Below are 21,960 nucleotides of genomic sequence, written 5' to 3'. Positions count from 1 at the left end.
ATGACCCCTTTCGGTCACCACGCGATATAAATTCACTATAAGTCGTCTGCAATTTCTCACAGTTCGCATCGAAACTTGCCAAGTCGATTACTGCGAACGAATAATCAAAAGGCTTTTCATTGAATCGGAAATCTAATTAGATTATAATAAAAATATCATCGACACTCGACGTTGAGACCAAAAAAAAAATAAAAAAAAGAAAGAGAATCGTGTATCGTGCAGGTTGGCTACCTCCAGATATTATGTACGCACCCTTTTTCCTCTGCTGCCGCGGCACTAATGAGATGCGAATAAGTATAACCTGCGTTTCGAATATAGGTATATACCCTTACCTAAACCACTCGCGCTGATCTGCAGGTAAGCCCTTAGCGATGGGTCGGCTATTACCTCAGACAAGGGTCAGAAAAGTTGGAGAGCCGTTGGACTTGGAAAGAGATGCTGATCCATTCGCTCGCCAATCCTTTCTCCAATTTTCTATCGGTTGGAATATAATATAGGTATACTTTGTACACGCTCATTTCAGGGCCCCGTAACTTCGATTTCACAGGCATTTTGAACGGTTTAAATTATCCCATGCATCGATTACCTGCGACAGAACTTTTAATACCAAATAAACGAATGAATAAAATTCGAACGAATCAATTTTCAAGATATGTACACAAATTGCAGGAAGCAAAAGAATTTGACGAAGCTTCTTATTATTTTATTTTATTTTATTTTTTTTTGCTCTCTGATCCTGACTTAAGACGTTTCGAAAATCAGGAGAGAACGCTTCGGCATACCGAACTGTAGGCCCGAGTCGATACGACTCAAGACAGCTTTTTAATCACCGATAATTATAAAGCGCGAGCAGAAAACCCTAATCGGTCTGATCCACTTAATAATAGAGTTTTGAAGCGGCGATCGGTCGCGTTGCCTTTTGGGATACACATCTGACCTATTGATATTTTGACGAGCTAAACGTTTCTGATCCTGCCAGTCTTGTCTATCAACGCGTGAAGAAAAGATCATCAAATGTTATTTTCTCTCGCCGGATGTCCAACGACACACATTCGCACGAAGGAAAACTCCAAAGTTTCTCAAACGTTGAGAGACATGCTTTTTGAGATAATAAAATATTTATTTCGGCACAAATTTATACAACACGTTTCCGTCGATGAAAAATAAATAAATAAAACCGAAATAATTCGGCTATTTTAGAAGAAATCAAGAATGATTTTTGCGGCGCGTTAAACTCGAAATAAATTAATAAAAATAGGTAAGATTCCCAAGTAGTCGGAACTCACACGAAGCTTTGATGTGTTCAGCGACGGCACATTGAACAGAATTTGGACAATGAATCCGCCCGGGATACGACGGCGGGGGTTCCGGGTCGTCCCGTGGGAGAAGGAGGATCTGGATTTCGAGGCTGCGAGTATGAGTCCCGTGTACCGTGAACGTGTAAGAGGCTTCGCACGTGTTTCAGCGTCGGGTGATCCCCGCGATATGTGAAATTCGGTTCCGACGATTTTCTTCAAAAGCACACAGCAGGAAACTAATCTTCGTAACCAGTTCTAATTCAGTCCAACATATATCATTTTACTTTGGAATAGAAATAATTTTTCCTACATCTGGTATACTTCTACTCTGCACGCCTTTCGCTGCACCGCTACACTCTTCAGGGAAACGAAAGGATCAGAAAGACTTTTTTACTAATTTTTCTTCTCTTGTACCTCTACTGATATCCCAAATTCCTACGATCCCGGAGTCCCTCGGATTCAAACTTCGAACCCAATTCCCGAACAATTCATTGAACTTTTTTGTTTCAACCCGCGCCATGGCACGAATTCATGTGAATATCTTCCTCTCTCTGTGTTTTCTCCCTGCATTTCTTTCGGGTTCGAACGGATAGTTTTATGGATTAGGGTTGTCCCCGTGTTGCGGTGCTGTGGTGAAAATTTAAAATCTCGATAAACCCGAAGCAGATATAATCGGAGACCCGCGTTTTCAGAAGTGAAGCGTTCACCGAAGAAATTTCAAGATCTTATTGTCAGATAAGTCCTGCGCGGTGAAACGACCGAGTATATAACCCGAAGTTCGATCCGATTTCATTAAATTTTTATCGATCAAATTCACCTGCCGTGTACGACGAATGCAGTCTTGGAAAATTATCAGGGCTAATTGACTCCTGCCCTGAATCGTTTCTACGCGACGACGTGTAGAGGAAGACAAAAAATCGGACGAGTCCGACACTTTCTCGTTTGTGTGAAAATTTGAGCACATGTATATCGGGTGAATTGATGCGACGAGTGTATCTCCACTCCTCTCAGGTCCCGGAATATATCCGGCAAAAAAGTATCATCTCAGTAATCTAATAAAGCCAAGATACACAATTTGTGTAACCGAGATTGTCCATGATTATACAGCGCATCGTGCCGACGAAATACAGACTTTGAAAATTTAAAACGTTGATCACGTTCATTAGAACAAGTGTCAGTAGGGAATCACGTGAGCTGCGTATTCGCACGTATGCGAGTAAACTGCACAAATGCCGCCACGTTCCCACGGGTTCAAAATTCGTTTCCGAATATACTTTGGACTCCGTACGCCGCGCGGCGGTGAAGAGTAAAATGTTTCAACTAGATTTTCGGACGCACAAAAATCTAGGGAAGTCGATTTTAATGAAACTGGAATGCAAATGCGGTTCGATAAACCTTTGCGTTTACGAGGGTTGAACGTTGGTTGAGATCCGCAGTGTTTTAAATACGTAGTCATCGCCTTTCAAAACAAACAACGGGAGGTAATCCGGGATCGTTTTATGAGCTGCCGAATAACCCGCAGCATATTATGTCACGAGATAAAACTCACGATTCCAAACTGACTTCATGATTCGGACTCCTGCGGGTTTCTCGTTGTATAAAATATGTTTTCCTTATATACGTACATAAACCGGCACATAGAAAGAACCGGTAGAGACGAAAAAACCGTGGGTGGTTAACAGAATAAATAAAAGTGCCAGCTCCGACAGTCATTTTGTACTCATGGGACAAAAACTCCAGGGGGTTTCGCGTTCCTCCAACCCCCAAGACAGGTAGCATTAACATTCGTTGGGTTGACAGTCCGCGCGGTTACGAGGTTTAATTTCAACGCATTGAATAGGAGATAACGTCCATATAACCGACGAAATCGGAATCCAAGGATCGAAAGAATTTTCCATTCGTTCTATAAATCTAAAAATGAAATAACAATTAACGACTGCACGACGAGATATAGAGAAGATGATTTTTCGTAGCACGTTGGCTATTACCGTTGCGATCACTATTCACGTATACACATATATTTTTTTTTGCTTTTCTGAAAAGTACACATCTTCGGAGACAATCGACACGAGACACGGTTGCAGCGGGGGTCTGAGGAGTGCGATGGTCAAAAAATGGAGCCGAGGGAAGGGACCTCGGGGGCGCCAACCATAAATTTAGTAGCGTACAATCCGTCCCCGGAGGAAAAAGAAAAAGAAAAAGAAAATTAAATAAAAAAGAAAAGAAGGAGAGTCAGATCTTTCCATCTGCCGCTGATTATCTTCGTACATATACATAAGTATACACCGACGCAATACAAGAGACAAAAGGACGCGTTGCAAAAATGCTAATACGTGGGAGTTGGAGACAGAAGACACGACGAACCCTGTCGTCCCGTTCTTGAAGAAGACCGTGCGATCCATTCTATGTATATAACTACATATACCTGCAACCTCCTTCCAAGTTATTCTTCGAGCACCCTTCTGCATCCCCATGTTAAAGCCCAGCGTCAGGCCTTTTACTTATTTTATGGATTGTTTAAGGCAAATTACGCCTCAAGTAAATTTACGGACAAGTCCCGGGTATAAATCTTAGCCCGATGCGCTTTAAACGCTTACATTATACCTATACCTAACAACCGAGAACTGGAGGTACGAAGTATACAGGCGTTAAGAACCGCGAAGACGAGAAGCGTTTCAAATAACGTTACAGAATGATACTTCAATTTTATTACACATGTAAGTACACGTCACGGTATTCGGTCAACGATATCGATCCACATTTTCGAGGGGCCGCTACTTTTTCAATTTTAGAATTTCTCGCGATATTTCGAACCGCCAATAAAAATACGCGGTGTTGAAACGATTGCGGTATCGGTATGCCTGTGGATCGAAGTGTGGAGATAAAAGACAATTGGTTGTTTCCTTTTAATTATTTTTCAGAGGAGAAGAAAAAGAAAAAGCAGAAAGTTCGTCTATACGCGTGCCTGTCCCATACGCAGCGAGATCGTAAGAATACTTGGAATGAAAGACAAATACGAAGACACTTGAAAAGATGGCGAGATAATTCGTTTATTTAAATTCGCTAAAACAGACTCGGTGAATATTTCGGCTTCTTTCTCCACGAGATATAATTCGACGGAACACCGCAAAGTGTCGAATAATATGCACAGCGTGGTAGCCGCGGGATGTAACATGAGCCTCGAAATAATCCTATCTCTAAAGCGAAATCAACCGATTAAAATATACAATCGCGAGTTTGAAATTTGTCAGCACACCGTGAAAACATTCACCTTCAGCCTTTCGTCGGCGGTAACCGCGTGTATTCATTCAACCCGATAACGTTTCGGTGCCTTTTCAAATTCCGCCAGGATTTTTCAATCGTTAAATTCGTAGTTCGTTAATGAAGAGTCTTAGAAGCGATCCTTGGCCATACGCTCGTCAGAGAGAATATAAATATCATGGACACGTAACGGATCTTATAAAATGTCTACAGTTCGTTTTATCGCGCCGTCATCTGAGAACAGGTGTCGGACAATTAATGGCGAGCCGTCAATATGTGAAATGAAATAAAATAAATGGAAATTCTACAGGAATCATCGCGCACGCAGCTATTGGAAAAGTTGAACCCCAGCCAATTAATCATTTCATGAAAATCATTATTCCCTGATAATTGTGTTGAGAAAATAAAATAATAGAAAATGAAAATAGTCATACGGAGTGCCTATCATCGAGAGATGAAAAAAGTTTTTCTCGACCCGTGTTCGCTCGTGATTTTTAAAACAGCCGTACAAGTTTCTTATTATATAGTCAAAGGTTATGGGCCTTTGTAAATCGCATAACACAATACAGTTGTTTGCTAGGTCTCGAGTTTGAATTTATGGTGGATTTATCTAGTAAAAGGCGCTGCACGCGGGATGAAACCGTGAAACCCCATAAAACCGTAGACGTTCACGGTTACACCTATTTTGACGAAACACGTTGTTCGCCCCTTACAGCAGCTACTGTGTGGGTATAAGTCTATAGATTAGGAAGAGAAAAGAAATAGAGAGAATCGCTATGTGTCTGTTTGATCGGGCAACCGGGGTGGTCTTGCGGAAGTCTATTGAAAGTCTGCAGCGACGGCACCGCAAATCGGCTAAAAATTTTCAGAATAATAAGAATGGCTTTTGGTTCGGTGTCAGACATCTAAAACCAGACCCCTAAACGCGGGTTGTGGAGAGCTCGGAGTTAATAGCCGGAGTTACTATGGGGTACTGCATGTCCTCGCGAAAACTGTACCCGGATTATGAGCAGGTATAAAAAAAGAAACGAATGAATGAAAAAAAAAAATACGCTTATACGACGTGTGCCTTCTGATCCCATGGGACATTATTAGAAACATGGACTCGCCATTATACATATACCGAATCCTTCTTTACAGTTTTTTACCTGCGGATCCGTGTGACACGCAGGAAACGGAAAATCGGTGCAGTAAAGTAACGTTAAGTCGGGGACCATCGGAAACGAAACAACGATGATCAAGAGAGACCGTATATTTTCTGAAAATCAAGAGGCGTAAATCAATACGGAGTGCCTCGTATGGATTAAAATAATAAGAGCAATCGAGTAATGAAACGCACTCGGAGTATGACAAAGAGAATTATAAAGCGCATCATGATCGCTTGTTTTATTTTTCGTTCATTCATTGCGCTGAAATCCGCTTATTTCAATAATAGAAAAGTGGTCGCTGCTGCAGGAGTTTGAACATTTCATTTTTTTATCCTCCTCTGTTCTTCGTAACACGGGGTGTAAATAGGCGTAGAGAGGGGATACCCGTGACCCATGGGGTATGATATTATGGAAAATACTCTCGAGTCTCGAGCATGGTAACCAGTCGCACATCAGAGGCTTACAGAATGACCAAAGAACCGAAACACACTTGAGAAATGAGGCACGCGACATGCGGCTTCCCCTCGTCTGGCTACGCACGCACGCCCGACACTTGAAACTTGTTCCCCCTTATACGGGGTACATAATATGCACACGATAGAATTAAGCCTATTTAATCAGGCTAGAGATATATATATTTATACGTACACCAGGGAATTTGGCATTGCCTCAATTTTATAATTGGTCCCATTCAAATATAAGTGCGAATGGGAATTTTTCATCGGTATACCCGAAGCACAGGATTTCATCCTTAGAAATTTAGTCTTCTATTTCTTTTTCTCTCTAATTTTAATTCCTGAAAAATCGTTAGGACAAATTTGTGGAAAAATAGACCAAAAAAAAGATTAAATTGACTGGGTAAATGGGACAATCTCACTGATTATTGGGGTGGGTTGAAAGAAAAATTGTTTCCACCTAATGATTACTCGATCGATTGCACGGGTAGATGATTTTGGCTTTCAGATTTGGATTTCGGAGCTGATTATACGTGAGATTACTCTTGAAAAAGCAAAAAAAAGATTCGATTTTTGAGAAAAAAATTAATCATTGTTTTAATTGGGTTTAATATGCTTTTCTGACGTATTTTGACCTCAGGAATCCGAATCTGAAAGAAAAATTGATCTATCTCTAAAATTGACCGAGTTATCGCCAATTTTCACCTTTTTGGGGTCAAAAATAAAAAATTGATTTTTTAGTCTATATTAATGTAATTTGAGCTCAGGAATTAGAATCTGGAAGAAAAATTGATCTATCTATGAAATTTATCGAGTTATCGCCATTTTTAGGCATTTTTTTGCATAAATTTGGGGATATCTCGAAGGGAAAAAATCGTAGCTCAATTTGGACAACGGATTCGTGTTCCTGAGGTCAAAATACATAAGAAAAATGCCATACGATCAATTTTAAAAAATAAAAATTTTTGGTCAAAATTTGAAAAAATCGTAAGGGGTACCCCTTGGAAAAATCTCAAATTTTGGCCAAAAATTTTTATTTTTAAAAATTGATCGTATGGCACTTTTCTTATGTATTTTGACCTCAGGAACACGAATCCGTCGTCCAAATTGAGCTACGATTTTTTCCCTTCGAGATATCCCCAAATTTATGCAAAAAAATGCCTAAAAATGGCGATAACTCGATAAATTTCATAGATAGATCAATTTTTCTTCCAGATTCTAATTCCTGAGCTCAAATTACATTAATATAGACTATAAAAACAATTTTTTATTTTTGACCCCAAAAAGGTGAAAATTGGCGATAACTTGGTGAATTTTAGAGATAGATCAATTTTTCTTTCAGATTCGGATTCCTGAGGTCAAAATACGTCAGAAAAGCATATTAAACCCAATTAAAACAATGATTAATTTTTTGCTCAAAAATCGAATCTTTTTTTTGCTTTTTCAAGAGTAATCTCACGTATAATCAGCTCCGGAATCCAAATCTGAAAGCCAAAATCATCTACCCGTGCAATCGATCGAGTAATCATTAGGTGGAAAGAAGTTTTCTTCCAACCCACCCTACTGATTATTTGAAATGAAATTCTGCTGATGAAAAACCCTTAAATGTTTGTAAGTTAAATTTTTTGTAATTCGTTTATTTTTGTTAGTACTTTTCCCGTGTCTTCCCTTTCGACCGCTCGTTTGATTCAACCCTCTCCCCAAGAGAATTCGATTATTATTCTGTACCATTGAGAGGGGGATGAGGACCAGCAATGATATTTCGAAAAGCGGTCGTCCACGTTTTATTGACGTTGCTGATTACTTTTGAATGTATTGAACCGTGTATAAAATTCCCTCTAATATATTGAACGTCAACAGTACGGCACGTGACTTCGTGATTGTGCACAGGACTATCCTGCTACCTACTTCACGCACGTGCAGTTGCTTTTTGCTGAAAATTATAATTGAACTTTGTATAAATTAAACAAAAAAAATAAATATCATTTGAGCATGGTTCCACTACAGCATTTTGAATCAGTTATTCCCAATATTAGAGAAAATAAATCGCTGATAACTCGACGAAAATTCTAGATATGGTTCGAACATTGCGCGCGCCCCATATTTTTGATAACGCAATATCACGGGCTATCGTACGCCATTTTTTGATAAGAAAATTGAGAAGCAAAAAAATCAATAGCAGAAATCTACATCATCTACGGCCACATCTTCAGATACTGTGAAAGATCTGGACCTACCGCTGGTCTAAAAAACCAAAAACAAGCTCTACACACGGTATAGAGTGAATATCTCAAAATGCTGAAAAACTTCAGTCTATATCCTCAATTTTATGGTACCCAATTTTCCACACAAATCCATATTTCGAGTTATTCGTCGGTTTCTTGGGGTTTTCCACTGCGAATGGGAATTTCAGCAGTCGTCTGGCTGTTTGGTAAACGCCTGAGAATTTATCTTCGGACGGTCATCATCCGAAATCGGGATAAACATTATCTATTTATCTAGAAGATGACACTACAACTGATAATTTATCTATTCGTCAGATCTACGGCGATAGTTATCAATCTATTAAAAAATATTCAGTGCCGACAATCGGAGTTTTTCTGATAACTATTGTCTGATAACAGCCGAGCAGTCAAACCTGAAATTTACCAAGAAAATTTGACATTTCCAAGGCTTAAAATAGGTGCACGCAGGCCTGGGTGCACAGTGCAAGATACATACGCAAAAAGAAAATCAGATCAGATGAATTTCCACGTGGATAAGGCAAAGTTTTTGAGCCTATATCCCGACAAAGAAGCTGTAACGGATGAGAATTGTGGGAACACGATAAATTATGAGACTGACAAAGATGAAGACCGCAAGATTAGCGATCCTTTTGCAAATAAATCCAGTGAATGTGGTCCATGTTCCAAAATACTTACAACAGATGAAGTTCTATCGCTTGTATTGAAATGCGCAAACTTTGCCGCAGAGAAGCACAGTAGACAGAGAAGGAAGGACCTCGAAGAAACGCCGTACATTAATCATCCAATCGGTAACACAGTACAAGAATTATTCTGTTAATAATTTTCAATTACCACATTTCCCTTTACCAGGCGTAGCGAATATTTTGACAAACGAAGGAGGCGTCTACGACCCGGTCGTAATTCTTGCTGCTTTATTACATGACACAGTTGAAGATACCGATACAACTTTTGATGAAATTGAGAAAGAATTCGGTGAGACTGTGAGTAGAGTAGTCGAAGAAGTTACCGATGACAAGAGTCTTCCTAAGGCAGAAAGAAAATTGCAACAAATTATTACCTCAAAAAATCGAAGCCGAGAAGCAAAGCTAGTAAAATTGGCTGATAAGATATATAATTTGAGAGATTTGCAAAAAGGAGCACCAGTTGGATGGAGCGATGTCAGAGTTAGGGAATATTTCCAGGTATGTATATACAATATAGGTATATTACGGACTAAAATTTGCCTATGAATAATTTAGCAATATCCCACACAGGTCATAAGATGGTAATAGTAATAGCGCATACATATATAATTTCACGGGTGAATGTATAAATAAATTTGTAACATGTATACAACCTACTATGTTATATATATATTATTAATGTATTTTTGGTACATAATTATTTTTTTTACTATCGTCTCTTCATTTCTTTCAATTTTCGTTTCGTATTTGCAGTGGGCGAAAAAAGTCGTGGACAATTGTCGTGGGACAAATGCAGCATTGGAAAATATATTGGATAAAATATTCGCCGAACAATGTAAGAATACAAAAAAGAACTGCAAATGTACAAAAACCCTTGCTCCTGACTGCGTCGAATCCTATTTGTGTATTAATTGAATTTAATGTGAAAATGAAACAGAAATAAATACATGAATAAATAAATTCGATTTATACCCATACAAATAAATCTCGCTGAAAAAGAACCGAATGATTCATGCAAAGCGTACGTGTATCAAAAATATTTTCAATTCAATATTTGCACTGATTTAATTATGACGCGTTACATGTCTCTGTTATCAGTGGACTGATACGGTTTGTAGTTTTTTTTAATAAATTTATGATAACGATTGACAAAATTTTAGGCCAAATATGCCCTTTGAACGTATTGTGGTTTTTTGATGCACTAAGATCCATTTCGTAATTTGGCACAAATTTAAGCAACAAACAAATCTTGAAACAAACCATAGTATCACGGTTTCATATTTTATCAATTTTTCAATTTGATTTTATTTTGTTAATTTTTTTTTCTTTTTCTTTGTCAGATTTTCGGTCCGATGAAATATTATATGCACACGTAAATAATTGTTTTTATATTAATTATATTCGTTTCAAAAATTTTGGAGACAAGATATTTTATAGCGAGCATCTGATGTGATAGAGATGAAGAATATAACCGGCGACCAAATTTATTTAAAGTCGTACACGTCGTGTTGTTAATTTTCTTCAACCCCAGCATCCGGAGATTCTGTTTCTGAATTTTTTCCGAGCTGATCTTCCGTCTATAATAATAAAAAGGAAAAACGTTATATAAGATTATCAATTGCAACTAGAATGAGAAGATATAACTTCGATTACACCTACCGAACCGACCGAGTTGTCACTTGCCCGACCAAAACGAAGTCTATAGGACGGCGATCTGATTATTTTCCGGTCTAGGTAATCGTCACCGGGAAAAAAGTCTGTCAAATCATGCTGCAATCGATCAATACCAACCTGTTATCTATAAATGGCGTTGCACCTCAACGTATGAGCAAAGTTTCAAGCCATATAATCCGATTGATGATTATAAGTTTCTAATTGAAGTACATGTTCACATATAGTTATAGGTATATAACCGGTGCGAGTTATATTTCTGTTAATAACTTGACTATAAGTTTGACGACTTGGAAGAAAAAAAGAAAATGGGAAGAAGAAATGTCGATTCGCTCACGGTCAAAAAAGCAGGATCACTGCGACGTCCAAATCGAAGTCTGAGGGACGGGGATCTGCTGGCCTTCCTGCCCATGTAATCCTCCTGGCGAATACGAAGAGATCAAAAATCATTTTCTAAGATAGGAACCGAAACTTTTGTTCAATTTACGAAATTACAAACATCAATTACCGAAAATTCGGGATCGGTTCTGCGCCCAAATCGTAGCCTATAAGAGGGAGATCTTACAGATTTTCTATCTACCGAATCCTGGCCAAGAAGTGTACTGGAAATATCGTTCTGAAAATGGCGATAATTTTCTTCCTTCAATTGTAGAATTCGAGATTGATCTGATTTCTATTTTTTTTTTTTTAATATACGATCTTCACGACTCACCGCTAACAGTGGATCGGAACGACGACCAAATCGAAGTCGGAGAGAAGGTGAACGTTGAGATTTACGAACCATTAAATGCTGCAGAGGAATATTCCATAATTTTGCAGCACTATTCGGGTCACCAGATTGCTGGATAGTTTCGTATAAATCGCGGTTACTATGTCCCTCCGAATCCGACGAACCAACACCTGCATATAGATGAAATAATCAAATTAAACATTTCCCTTGCAACGTGTAGCAAGACGCGCAATAAGCTTTTGTAAACATCAGTGGCCATCGTAAACGAAGGGCTCTTCCAATTCAGGCTGCAAATCGAATCAAATCAAATCAAATCAAATGAAATCACTGTATTGCAGTGGCAACGAAATACGTGCTTGATATCGACATCATTTCTCAACAGCTGGACATTTCAAGCTTTGATCATCTAGATGATTGCTCTAAAAAAATATAAATCGGTTCCGCAGTTGTGCAGACATTGGAAAAAAATTAAAAAAGAAATTATACAATTTATCGAGATTTTCTGTACGGCGCGCTCGTAGCGAATTCGTTCAAAAAGTCTCATTAACTTTTGTTAATAACTGTTAAAAGTAAAAGTGGGACTGTGAGAGTGAAAAAAAAAAGGGTAAATAAATCTTTTCAGAGCCCATGCCAAACTCCAATTAGTCAACGTTTCATTACGAGTATACGCACGTATAAAATTTGAGGAACTCAATCAGTAGAGGTGCTGTTTTTCTTTCTTCTTTTTTCAAATTGTGGTATTCGAACCCAATAATAATATTTTATTTCAATAAACGAATTAGTATCGGCGATGCTGAATATAAAATATACTTTTAAATTGAAAATCGTAGGGTGCAATGTGTACAACGTTATGTCTATAGAGCTAACGAAGAGGTCACGAGATGAGGAGGGTTGAGAGGGTACCACGCGTCCGAGAGAACATACGCTTCACCGCCTTTGCATAACCAAGTTAGCTTCGGCCGGGTAGCTCTCTTCTATTCTACATCCACCACGACACGACGACCGAAGTCCAGAGTATGTAACCCTCGAGAAACTTAAACTATAGATCAAGAGACGTCGAAGGTTCCTTGTATTTTTCCCGTGTAACACATCGCATCCCTTGGAGGAAAAATGCAATGTAAAAATAATGGAGTAAAGGGAGAGAATTCCAGCATGGAACAAATTGGATTAACATGCGACAGAACGTGTGAAATAATTTCTATCCGTACCTACCGATACTTACTCGGTTATACCTACAAGGTAGCGGGCGTTTTCTCTATATCCTATAAATTATATCGCTAGAATATCTTCACGAGCAACTACCACGGTACAATTTCATGGACGGTGGTGAATTATCCTTTCAACGGAGTTATACAATTGAAGTTACTTGCTCAGAATTCGTTGTCCTTTCTAGTTCTAGTCCTTAGCCACGAACCAACCCTTTCCAACTACACCTACGCAATACCTACACGTTAAACTCGGCTTGGTGGCTTAGCGGGCGAGATCCTTTCCTAATATTGTCGCCTGCCATCCCTAACTTCTCCAGGGCTGCGAAAAGGACTTATGATAATAATAATAACGATAATGATAATAATAACGATAGTAGTAATACACTTTAACCGTAACAACACCACCGACAGAATAAGGACAATGATAATAATGATAATGACAAGGATAACGTTAATACACCGAATGCAGGTCGCATTGAGTAAAATTGGCGTAAAAGAAGGTGGACAAAAAGGAAATAAAATAAACTCGCTCAAATGCTTGACATCCCTGGTAAGTACAGATGTAGGGTATGTGTATAAAAAGCACGAGCGATGAGAAAAAGCAGACACTTACGTGGACAATTTAATTTTGTTATTTATGGACGTACGAGTATAGCCAGAGAAAGGAAAAAGAATTATGATAATCATGGTAAAAAGAGGTATTAACTAACGGGTCCAGGTAGCCTTTTTTTTTATCTTCCATTTTTTTCCTCGCTTTTTTCACGAGCGGTCAGAAATATGAAAATGTATGCGGCGTTGGTAATTTGGAATTTAATATCGGGATTAATTAATGCGAAAGTGCAGATGAAAAGCAGACTATGTGAAAATAAAAGGGAACAAAAAATTGAACGAATATGTACGCAGAGCTAGGACTTACCGTCGTAATCGGTATATTCGGCTGTATGAACATCCGACGCGATAACAATTATTAGAAACATCGCCGCTACGTAACACTTAGCGGATGTCATAATCGCTGTATATTCTGTAATTATAAAAGTTAGGGAATATTATAATTTAAAATTTAATTGATCCTTGAAAAATTGATCACTTTACAGTTAGGTATATGCATATTTTTCGCTCCAACTAGACCACATTGGTATGATGTTCGTCGATGTAACTAAAAATAAGAGTATATTTTACACCGATATCGTCGATGGTGAAGCTTGAATTTCGTAGCAACTTTATGAAAAGTTATCTCTGGAAATCAATCGGGGAACTATATTTCCTTTTTTTTTTCTTTATTTTTTTTTTCTCTCCTCTTTTTCCGTTTTGTAGGTCAATTGTCGTTCACGCGATCATACGCCGAACAGAGCAAGAGTGGAAATTTACTAATTAACTAAATGATGGAGGAGATTTTAATGTACTGTACGTGCTCCCTGATATACCCCTGCGAGGATAGTGATCTAGATATCAAATTCCGCTCATCGAGTTACTCGCATTCTTCATGGTACACTTCGAATAACGTACAATGTTCATGGTGGGAAGAAATAACTGGGGAAATAATTCAAGATTTCCTTGGAATAAAATTAGTTTCGTCAAGCTTATTCCGTATACAATTTTCATACCGTTACGACGTGTGTGCCGCGAATATATTTGGAAGGTAAACGTTATTGTGTGTGTATAGGCTGCACTCTTGGGTACATAAAATCTATACGTATAAGTATACCCTGATTGATAATCCAATTCTCTAATCAGAGTAAGTAAAGCTTGAGAAATGACAGCGATTCACACACAAGTCTGTTGATACCCGCGAGGGAATTGAGAGGAGAGTAAAGTTAGCGCTGTTCCAGAATTTAGATCAAATTTTCTCAAAAGTTAGTTCAACGTGTCATGCAGCTAAATTAACGCTCCGGGCAATTTACTGGATAAGAACGACTTGAATTTTTTTGCTTGATCAATATTTTTGTACTGGAAAAAATTGAGTCCCACGCGCCAAGATCCGAGACCGAATACCAAAAATGTCAATCTATAGGCTGATCTGGTTTGGATTACGAGTGCAAAAAATAGCCATGATAATAAATGAATGGAACTAAATTAATATTAACAATCAACGGTTATCGAGCGAGGCTAATATGATATATCAAACCGGACATTAGAGGTAAAATTCGTACGCTTCTCTTGCCCCGCAATTATTTCGTGTATTTAATTATTGGCTTAATTAAAACGAATTTTTTGTTACAAAAAATGCAGATACATGTAAATTTTCCTGTAACGAAAACACCGGAGTATGATAATCTCTCATAGCTGTTTCTTCTTGATCGGTCCTTCACATTGTACTTGTACGTTATATCACGTCACAGAAATGTTGAATTGAATTTACGTTTCTTTGCAACAGACGGTGGCAAAAAATAATATTAATGTAACAAAAAATATTTCATTGCAACGGCAAATGTTATCGCTTTCGAACCAAAAACACATACATACGTATAAATTATTTTTAGGAATAACAATATCGCGTATGCGCTGTGTAAATATTACATAGGTATACGCACCTAAAACGATGTATAGAAATTTATTTGTTCAAGGCAAATTGAAGTTTTTATATTTTTATTGCAATGAAAGGAAACTTTTTCAATACCTGTATAACTCGCTCGAAACTGACGAGAAAGAAAAGAGAAGCGAACACCCTCCATTAAATTATATATTCGCATGAAAAAAAATTATTAAATATCTATACATACGTAATAAATCGATATTGTATTATACAGTCGATCAATTTTTGAGTACTCTCTAGAATGTGCGTATCCTTGAGTGTACGATGTAATAATATATTCGTGCATAAAATGGCCGATTAATAACACGATCCATTTCTTTTTAAGGCTAAAACCATATCCACCGTGATATAAAATAATAAAAAAACTCCCTCAAAAATATCAGCTCACGGGGCTTTCCTTCTTTTTGTTTTTTCATCACTTTACAACTTATCACATCGCTTTTAGGCAATATTTATATGCGTTATTTTTCCAAGACGGAACCTCAGCGTCGGAAAATCCGTCAATAACCGTTCACCTTCGATCAAAGTTCCCCATGCGTCAAATGTATACCGGGTATAGAGTGAAAAACCTTGTAATTTGACAAGACGATGAGAAAAGAATATTTCGGAAAAACAGAATAATATATAACTTACGTGTGAAAAAAGAAAGGTGCTACGACTCGAGGACGATGGGATACGAGAAAAAGGAGGGAGTCGTCTAATCGAGTTATAATTGTTACTTTGACCTCTGCGACGGTGCAGGACTTTCAGTATTAATCAAATGATAAGGTTGTTAATACGGCGATAGAAAAACGAATGTAAATTTCAAGGCATATCAGTATCTAACGGAGACAGATAAGCTAGCTATAGGGGCGTTTAATCGATAGACACGGACAAATGAGTTTAATATTAAAAATAGTTCTATTCTAATCACGCATATGCCAGCTACTTATACATACGTAGGCGTTGAATTATCATCATTCCCTCCGTTAAATGATAATTTTGCGTGGACCATGCTCCTGAGATTCCACCATTAAGAAAAAATTCATTCAGTTTCATCAATTTCTTCAGCCATTTCCGAGAGTTTAATGAAACACCACGTTAATTTTTTATACATTTTATACATAATTATAGAGACGAAGAGTTTTATGTTATAAGGAATAAAAAAGGGGGAAAAAAATGAAATAAGCAATAAAGTAAGCTGTCCTTTGTAGGTTCTTGATCAATTTCAAGTGAAACTTATATTATCTTGGGTGGATTATGCGGTATCACTACCCTGTCTGTGTTTCACGCCTCACAGCGACTGACTGCCCGAAAGTCTTTCAGGGTTGCGTTAATTAAGAACCTTAGAGTATTCCGAAAATAGGAAAAGTGCGTATCTATAATAATATTACCATATACAAATACAAACGACACTGTACTGGATCAAATCTGGTCAGCGGTATCAAAAATTCAAAATCTTATTGTTACCTGATAAAAATATAAAAGGTTGGTAGCTTTCTTCGGTCCTCCTGCTGTACACGGTCGTGGATACATGAATATAATAAATAGGACACCAGCAGATTTGGTATACATAAAATAAAATCCAGGGATAAATAAAATATGGTTCAGAGAACAATCCAACAAGGCGACATAGATAAAATATCTTCGGTTTCGATGATATAACAGTTAGCAATAGCAATGAGAATAAATAGATAAATAGTCAAATTTCGATAACACATAGAAATACGGGCAATGAATAATTAGGCGCAATTAATGGCAACTTATCTGATTAGGAACGTGTGCTCGTCACGACGGCCCAGGGAGGAGAGAGCGAACGGATCATCCGTTCGCTAAATTATGCCAAATCATATTCGTGTCTACTCGGCGATAATCGACAATTTGGCAATCCTCGCCCTTTTATTTACTTCAATCACCCCTACCCTATACACCTGTGGGTGACCTCACGGGCGCCGACGAATTTGTAAACATTAGTAGCAGCTATGGTACGACTGAAAGTGATGTATTCGAGCTCTTGCGCTGAGGAACTTATGTTTTCTGCGTTGATTGAAAACATCTTGTTATGATTCTAAAATTTATTTAGAATATCTAAAACTCCGAAATTCTGATGATGAGAAGAGCAGGACGCATAGTCCAGCTTCGTCGACTACAAAATCAACTTCGGCAACAATTGCAGTTCCTCAGAACGAAATTCCACGATTCATTTTAGATCACTATTTAACACGGATAATTTGCCTTATACTTCGGATACCCCTGCAATTCCGAATCCCTCCAACTCTTCATCTAACACTTGTCCCCGACTCATTCCCGGAGAGTTTGAACTCAACTATCCCGATTATAAGAAAATCCCCAAATCAGACCCAAGAAGAAACGCGTACAAAATTAAATCTACTTCCGTCCTTGTATAGTGATCACGAGTCCTAGTTGAAAAGATTATTTTATTTCAATTTTTCTTTCTCTCTCAAATTGTTCTCTGTAATTAATTGATCGTTAGGCGGTTGTGGGTGAGAATTAGAATTTGTCTTCAAGCTCGACGGCGAAAAGAGTATAAAAGACGATTCGTGAAATGAAATGTACACTTGACATTCCTTTCAATCCGGTTCGTTAACCGTGAAATACCTTTCAACCCCTTCTCCTCACTGCCGCCAGCTCGAATCTTGGTAGAACGTTTCAACAAGCTGTGAAGTCTTTCAATCAACAAATTTACGGGATGTAATATTGAAGGCATAACGTAGTAATTCGCGTTATATCATACACCGATACAACTCTTTGGGATATTTTCAATTTGCATCATCGACCCCACTCGTCTTCTATCAAATTAAGTTATACTGTACATAACGCGTGGCGAGACATAAAACGAACAGAATTTCCTTGTGATTACATGTCTGTTTTTTATTTTTTATTCCACGTCTTCTCTTTTTTCTCCCTTCTTTCAAAGCGAACACCCTCATGATTTCACGTTACACACGCCAAAAAGAGAATCGGAAAATTATACGCCTTTTCCATTACCACCTCGCACAAATTTTTAGAGCATAAAATAATTTCTGATTCACAGAGTCGTACTGTATCACGCGGTGCGGTAACGTACGTGTATTTTTTCATTTCTTTTTCTCGCGGATTTAATTGTTACTCAAAGGACTTGAAACTTTCATTTAGCCAACCGTCATTCTATGTTAAAGTTATTCGAGATTATTCGGGTTTCTTATTCTTGATATTAATTGATTAACTCCAAAATTTAGCCGACTGCAAATAACGTACCCGTTAACCCTTTCACAGTAAATATGTATCATAAAGTTTTAATACCAAAGGTCCAAAATCTACATCATATCATTATGTTGTATGAATTACACCTGTGTATATTGTTATACTAATACCTAACCAGCTAGCAAAAGCGCGTCATGTAACCCTTTGGTCCTGAAGTTTGTTTCGGTTACCCAACACGATTGAGTTTTGGAGGACCGCTTGATAGCGTGTACCTGAATTATTGGTATGCGCGGACGTGACTTTTCCCCATTCATTTTCCTTTTCTTTTTTTTTTTACTTCCTTCCGTTTCGTGTGCGAATGCGTAATATGAAATTTGAGTTATTATGATCGGTAAACGAATTGAGTTTCGAATTTTACTCTCGATTAGAATAAATTTTTTAGCTTTGCACCATCATCAAATTGGGGGGAAGCAACCACCTTTCTTGTTCCCTTACAGCTGCAATTAAATAAAATATATTAACGAGTTTTTGCTTTTATCACAAGAAACGGATGGAAGTAAATTTAGAAAAAAAATTTAAATTAAACAAATTTTTTACATCCCCCGATGCTCTTTGAATAATTAAGAAGATGGGGTTATTATGACCCTGCTTTTAATTTTCACGTCACTTTTGAATGTTGGGTTCCTGTTCTGTTGTATATTTTTGTTCATTAATTGGGTTCTGGGTGTTCTTTTTATTCTTTCCATTTTGTGTCCAACTTGAAAATAAACGAACACGTCGCATGTATGACGACGATGATTATTTCGGGGTATACGTAAAAATATTATGATCTTGAAAATTTTGGACCACTCTTTATAGATAAGTCTGGCAAGAACAAAATTACAATCGTTGATTTCCCAATAAAATCCTACTTAAACTACTCTTCAGACTCGAAAAAAGAAATCAAAGAGTCATGGATTCATCAAAAAGCTATATTAATAATATCCCATCACGGATAATAAGTCCATCGAGAATCGGCCATAAAATTTATACGTTTGATTCTGTGGTGATGTACGTATAATAACAATTTGATTGCATAGAAATTGTCGATATCGTGACAACGAATAAAAAAATTCAAAAGAACTCTGTATCAGCGCGTACCGGGAAAACCATTTAAAATAAAACAAGATGGTAACTCATTTTTATTCTAAGGGGGTAAACAATCAAGAAACCGAATAATTAAGACATGGCATAATTAAACGGGAGAAAAATAAAAGGAAAAAACCTTACCGATTCAAAATCTCATACTCTTATAGGTTTTGTAAGTCCTATATTGCGGGCGGGTAGATATATATGATCGAAAATCGTAAGTCAGGCGTTCGGGTTTTGCAGATAAAAGCGTTTCGTTTCCTCTCCTTTATTTTTTCAATCATTCTATTCGTTATAATGTTGGATAAATGTTGAAGTCGTAGTCCTGTGAGGTTTTTTGTTCCTCTCTTAAAAGGTACAATATTAAGTCAATTACCTGGTTAATCGGAAGAGTAAACGTGCGAATTTCGCGTGCTGCAAATAATATCGATGAGTTGTTATATTCGTAACGGATATGTATTATTGTTATTTTTACTACTACTATTGTTGTTACTATTATTATCTATAAGGAGGTTGTACACGAATCGCGAAGGTTCTGTTATGTCGACTGTGGCAAACGCTGTCCACCCTTTATTTATATACCGTTGGCTACTCTCCTAGTTATGGGGATGAGGGCGCACAGGTGGCTGTTGGACGCACGTTTTCAGGGTGCGCAAGCGTCCTCCATCGCATCATCGTCATCCCTCGTTTCTGTACACTGCATCGCGCGATTCCCATTTACACAATATATCATTTTTTTTAGATTATGGAAATACGTAGAAGAATTTCAAAGAATAAAATAAAACGTATGAAATTTTTATAATTCGATACAAAGGGTAGTTTTCAATATGTAGTTCTTTACATTCCTATTTACTTCATCTATTCGACTTCTTATATGAAAATAGGAAATTAACAAACTGTAATAATTTGTCCATCGGCTCTGACGGAGCGACTTGTAGTACGCAAAAAAGTAAAGCGAAGGTAGTTTATAAGGGAGAACCTTGGAAATTGCGTAATTGGGATTCACGCATAAATTTTACTTTGTGCGTCCATTGTACGTACCTATTCATATGTATAATACAAAGTGACGTGGTTCTCGACGACGAGATGCTTTGACACCAGAAACTGACAATCAGACTTCCAAGCTAATGACATCCTCGGCACCGTATTTATTCAATTTATTTTTCATTCACTTTTTTACGACCCTTTCATCCCAAATTTTCCATCAATCTTTTCGGTTCTACGGTTTGCTAATTTTTCTCCCAAAATTAGTCATCCACTACATACCGACGAAACTGCAACTTTTTTTTATCATAAGTTGATTTCTCCCTCACGAACATAAAATTTTTTGCTGGAAAAGTTCAAAGCCGGAAACGAGATCTTTGGTATCTCATTTACTAATCAAGAAATATTTCACAACGAGTGTATAGTATGCACAAACAGAAGAATAAAAAAAGATTCTTTGTACGACTGCCGATTATATTCTCTAAATATATGTCGTTGGCAGAGATGTGTGAAAAATTCTGGCACAATTAGCCGCACATGGGTCACGTGTGCTTTTAGCTTGATTGAAAAATGTGGCAACGAAAAAAGAAAGATTAATTTTTTACATTCTGTCTCTCGCTTTCTCTATTCTAATTTTTTTTTTTTATCAACTCGCATACTTGAAAAGAAAAGAAAAAAGGAAAATTTCATTTTATGGTTCAATAAAACGTCGATTTTGTTTTTTGTATACATATAAAGATATTTTATTAATACGACGGTCAAAGTGACGTTTGATTTTGCATGAGTAATACCCTGCACTTGACCGATGGACGATATAGCCTCAAGTTATCCCCATATAACAACGCCGCTACGTAAAAACAGCTAAAATATACCTACATATGTACGTATAAATACGCGAGTGAGTAATGGCTGTGTTAATTGCTAAGTAACGTAATAAAATACGAGGGGATTGAATAAATATGGACAAAGAGTTAATGGCTGTGCGCATTTATATCGTCGCGGCATGAGTCAAATGATTCGTTAATTAACTTTTAACTACATAAATATTATACGGATTATGCGATAAAGATAGCGAGAATCTGAAAATTTAGAAGGAACACAAAAATTGGAAGAAAAAAAAAAACTTGTAGCGAACGCCCCTTAAAAAAAAGATTCGAGACGTAGTTACATGCTACGAGATTTAATATGTACGTACAGTATACGTATGCATATGAATTGCATGTAGTTTGCAACTGCGCATATGCTGCAGAGTAGAGCTGGTTTTGAGGGAAAATCGAGAGAAAGAGAAAAACAGGTAAAAAGCGGTGTGTAGAAAACTGGTCTGTGGTGAATTGAGGCCGTATCGCATGATTGTTTAATAAGGTTTGCTACCAGAATCCCTTGTTTTCCAAGCACCATTTGCAGCATTATTATGGTCAAGACGCCTTTGCAG

At 37.4% G+C, this 21,960-nt stretch overlaps 2 protein-coding genes across 2 annotated transcripts; one reads left to right on the top strand and one right to left on the bottom strand.

The window, feature by feature from the left end:
• The first annotated feature begins 8,660 nt into the window (after positions 1-8,660).
• On the top strand, positions 8,661-10,043 carry LOC105688614 (guanosine-3',5'-bis(diphosphate) 3'-pyrophosphohydrolase MESH1). The gene is made up of 3 exons (XM_012405061.3): positions 8,661-9,196; positions 9,258-9,589; positions 9,845-10,043. Exons 1-3 carry the CDS (start codon positions 8,905-8,907, stop codon positions 10,004-10,006), a joined length of 786 nt encoding a protein of 261 aa, XP_012260484.2. The 5' UTR covers positions 8,661-8,904; the 3' UTR covers positions 10,007-10,043.
• LOC105688615 (short neuropeptide F) lies at positions 9,746-20,106 on the bottom strand. The gene is made up of 7 exons (XM_012405062.3): positions 19,921-20,106; positions 13,617-13,721; positions 11,475-11,662; positions 11,271-11,378; positions 11,100-11,183; positions 10,751-10,861; positions 9,746-10,668 (listed from the first exon to the last, which is right to left on the bottom strand). The coding sequence occupies exons 2-7, from the start codon at positions 13,705-13,707 to the stop codon at positions 10,603-10,605; spliced, it is 648 nt and encodes a 215-aa protein (XP_012260485.1). The 5' UTR covers positions 13,708-13,721; positions 19,921-20,106; the 3' UTR covers positions 9,746-10,602.
• Positions 20,107-21,960: the final 1,854 nt, after the last annotated feature.

This window comes from Athalia rosae, chromosome 6 (assembly GCF_917208135.1).
Source record: "Athalia rosae chromosome 6, iyAthRosa1.1, whole genome shotgun sequence".
NCBI lineage: Eukaryota > Metazoa > Arthropoda > Insecta > Hymenoptera > Athaliidae > Athalia > Athalia rosae.
Note: the sequence above shows the minus strand (reverse complement) of the source record. Positions and strands in the feature narration are given on the sequence as shown.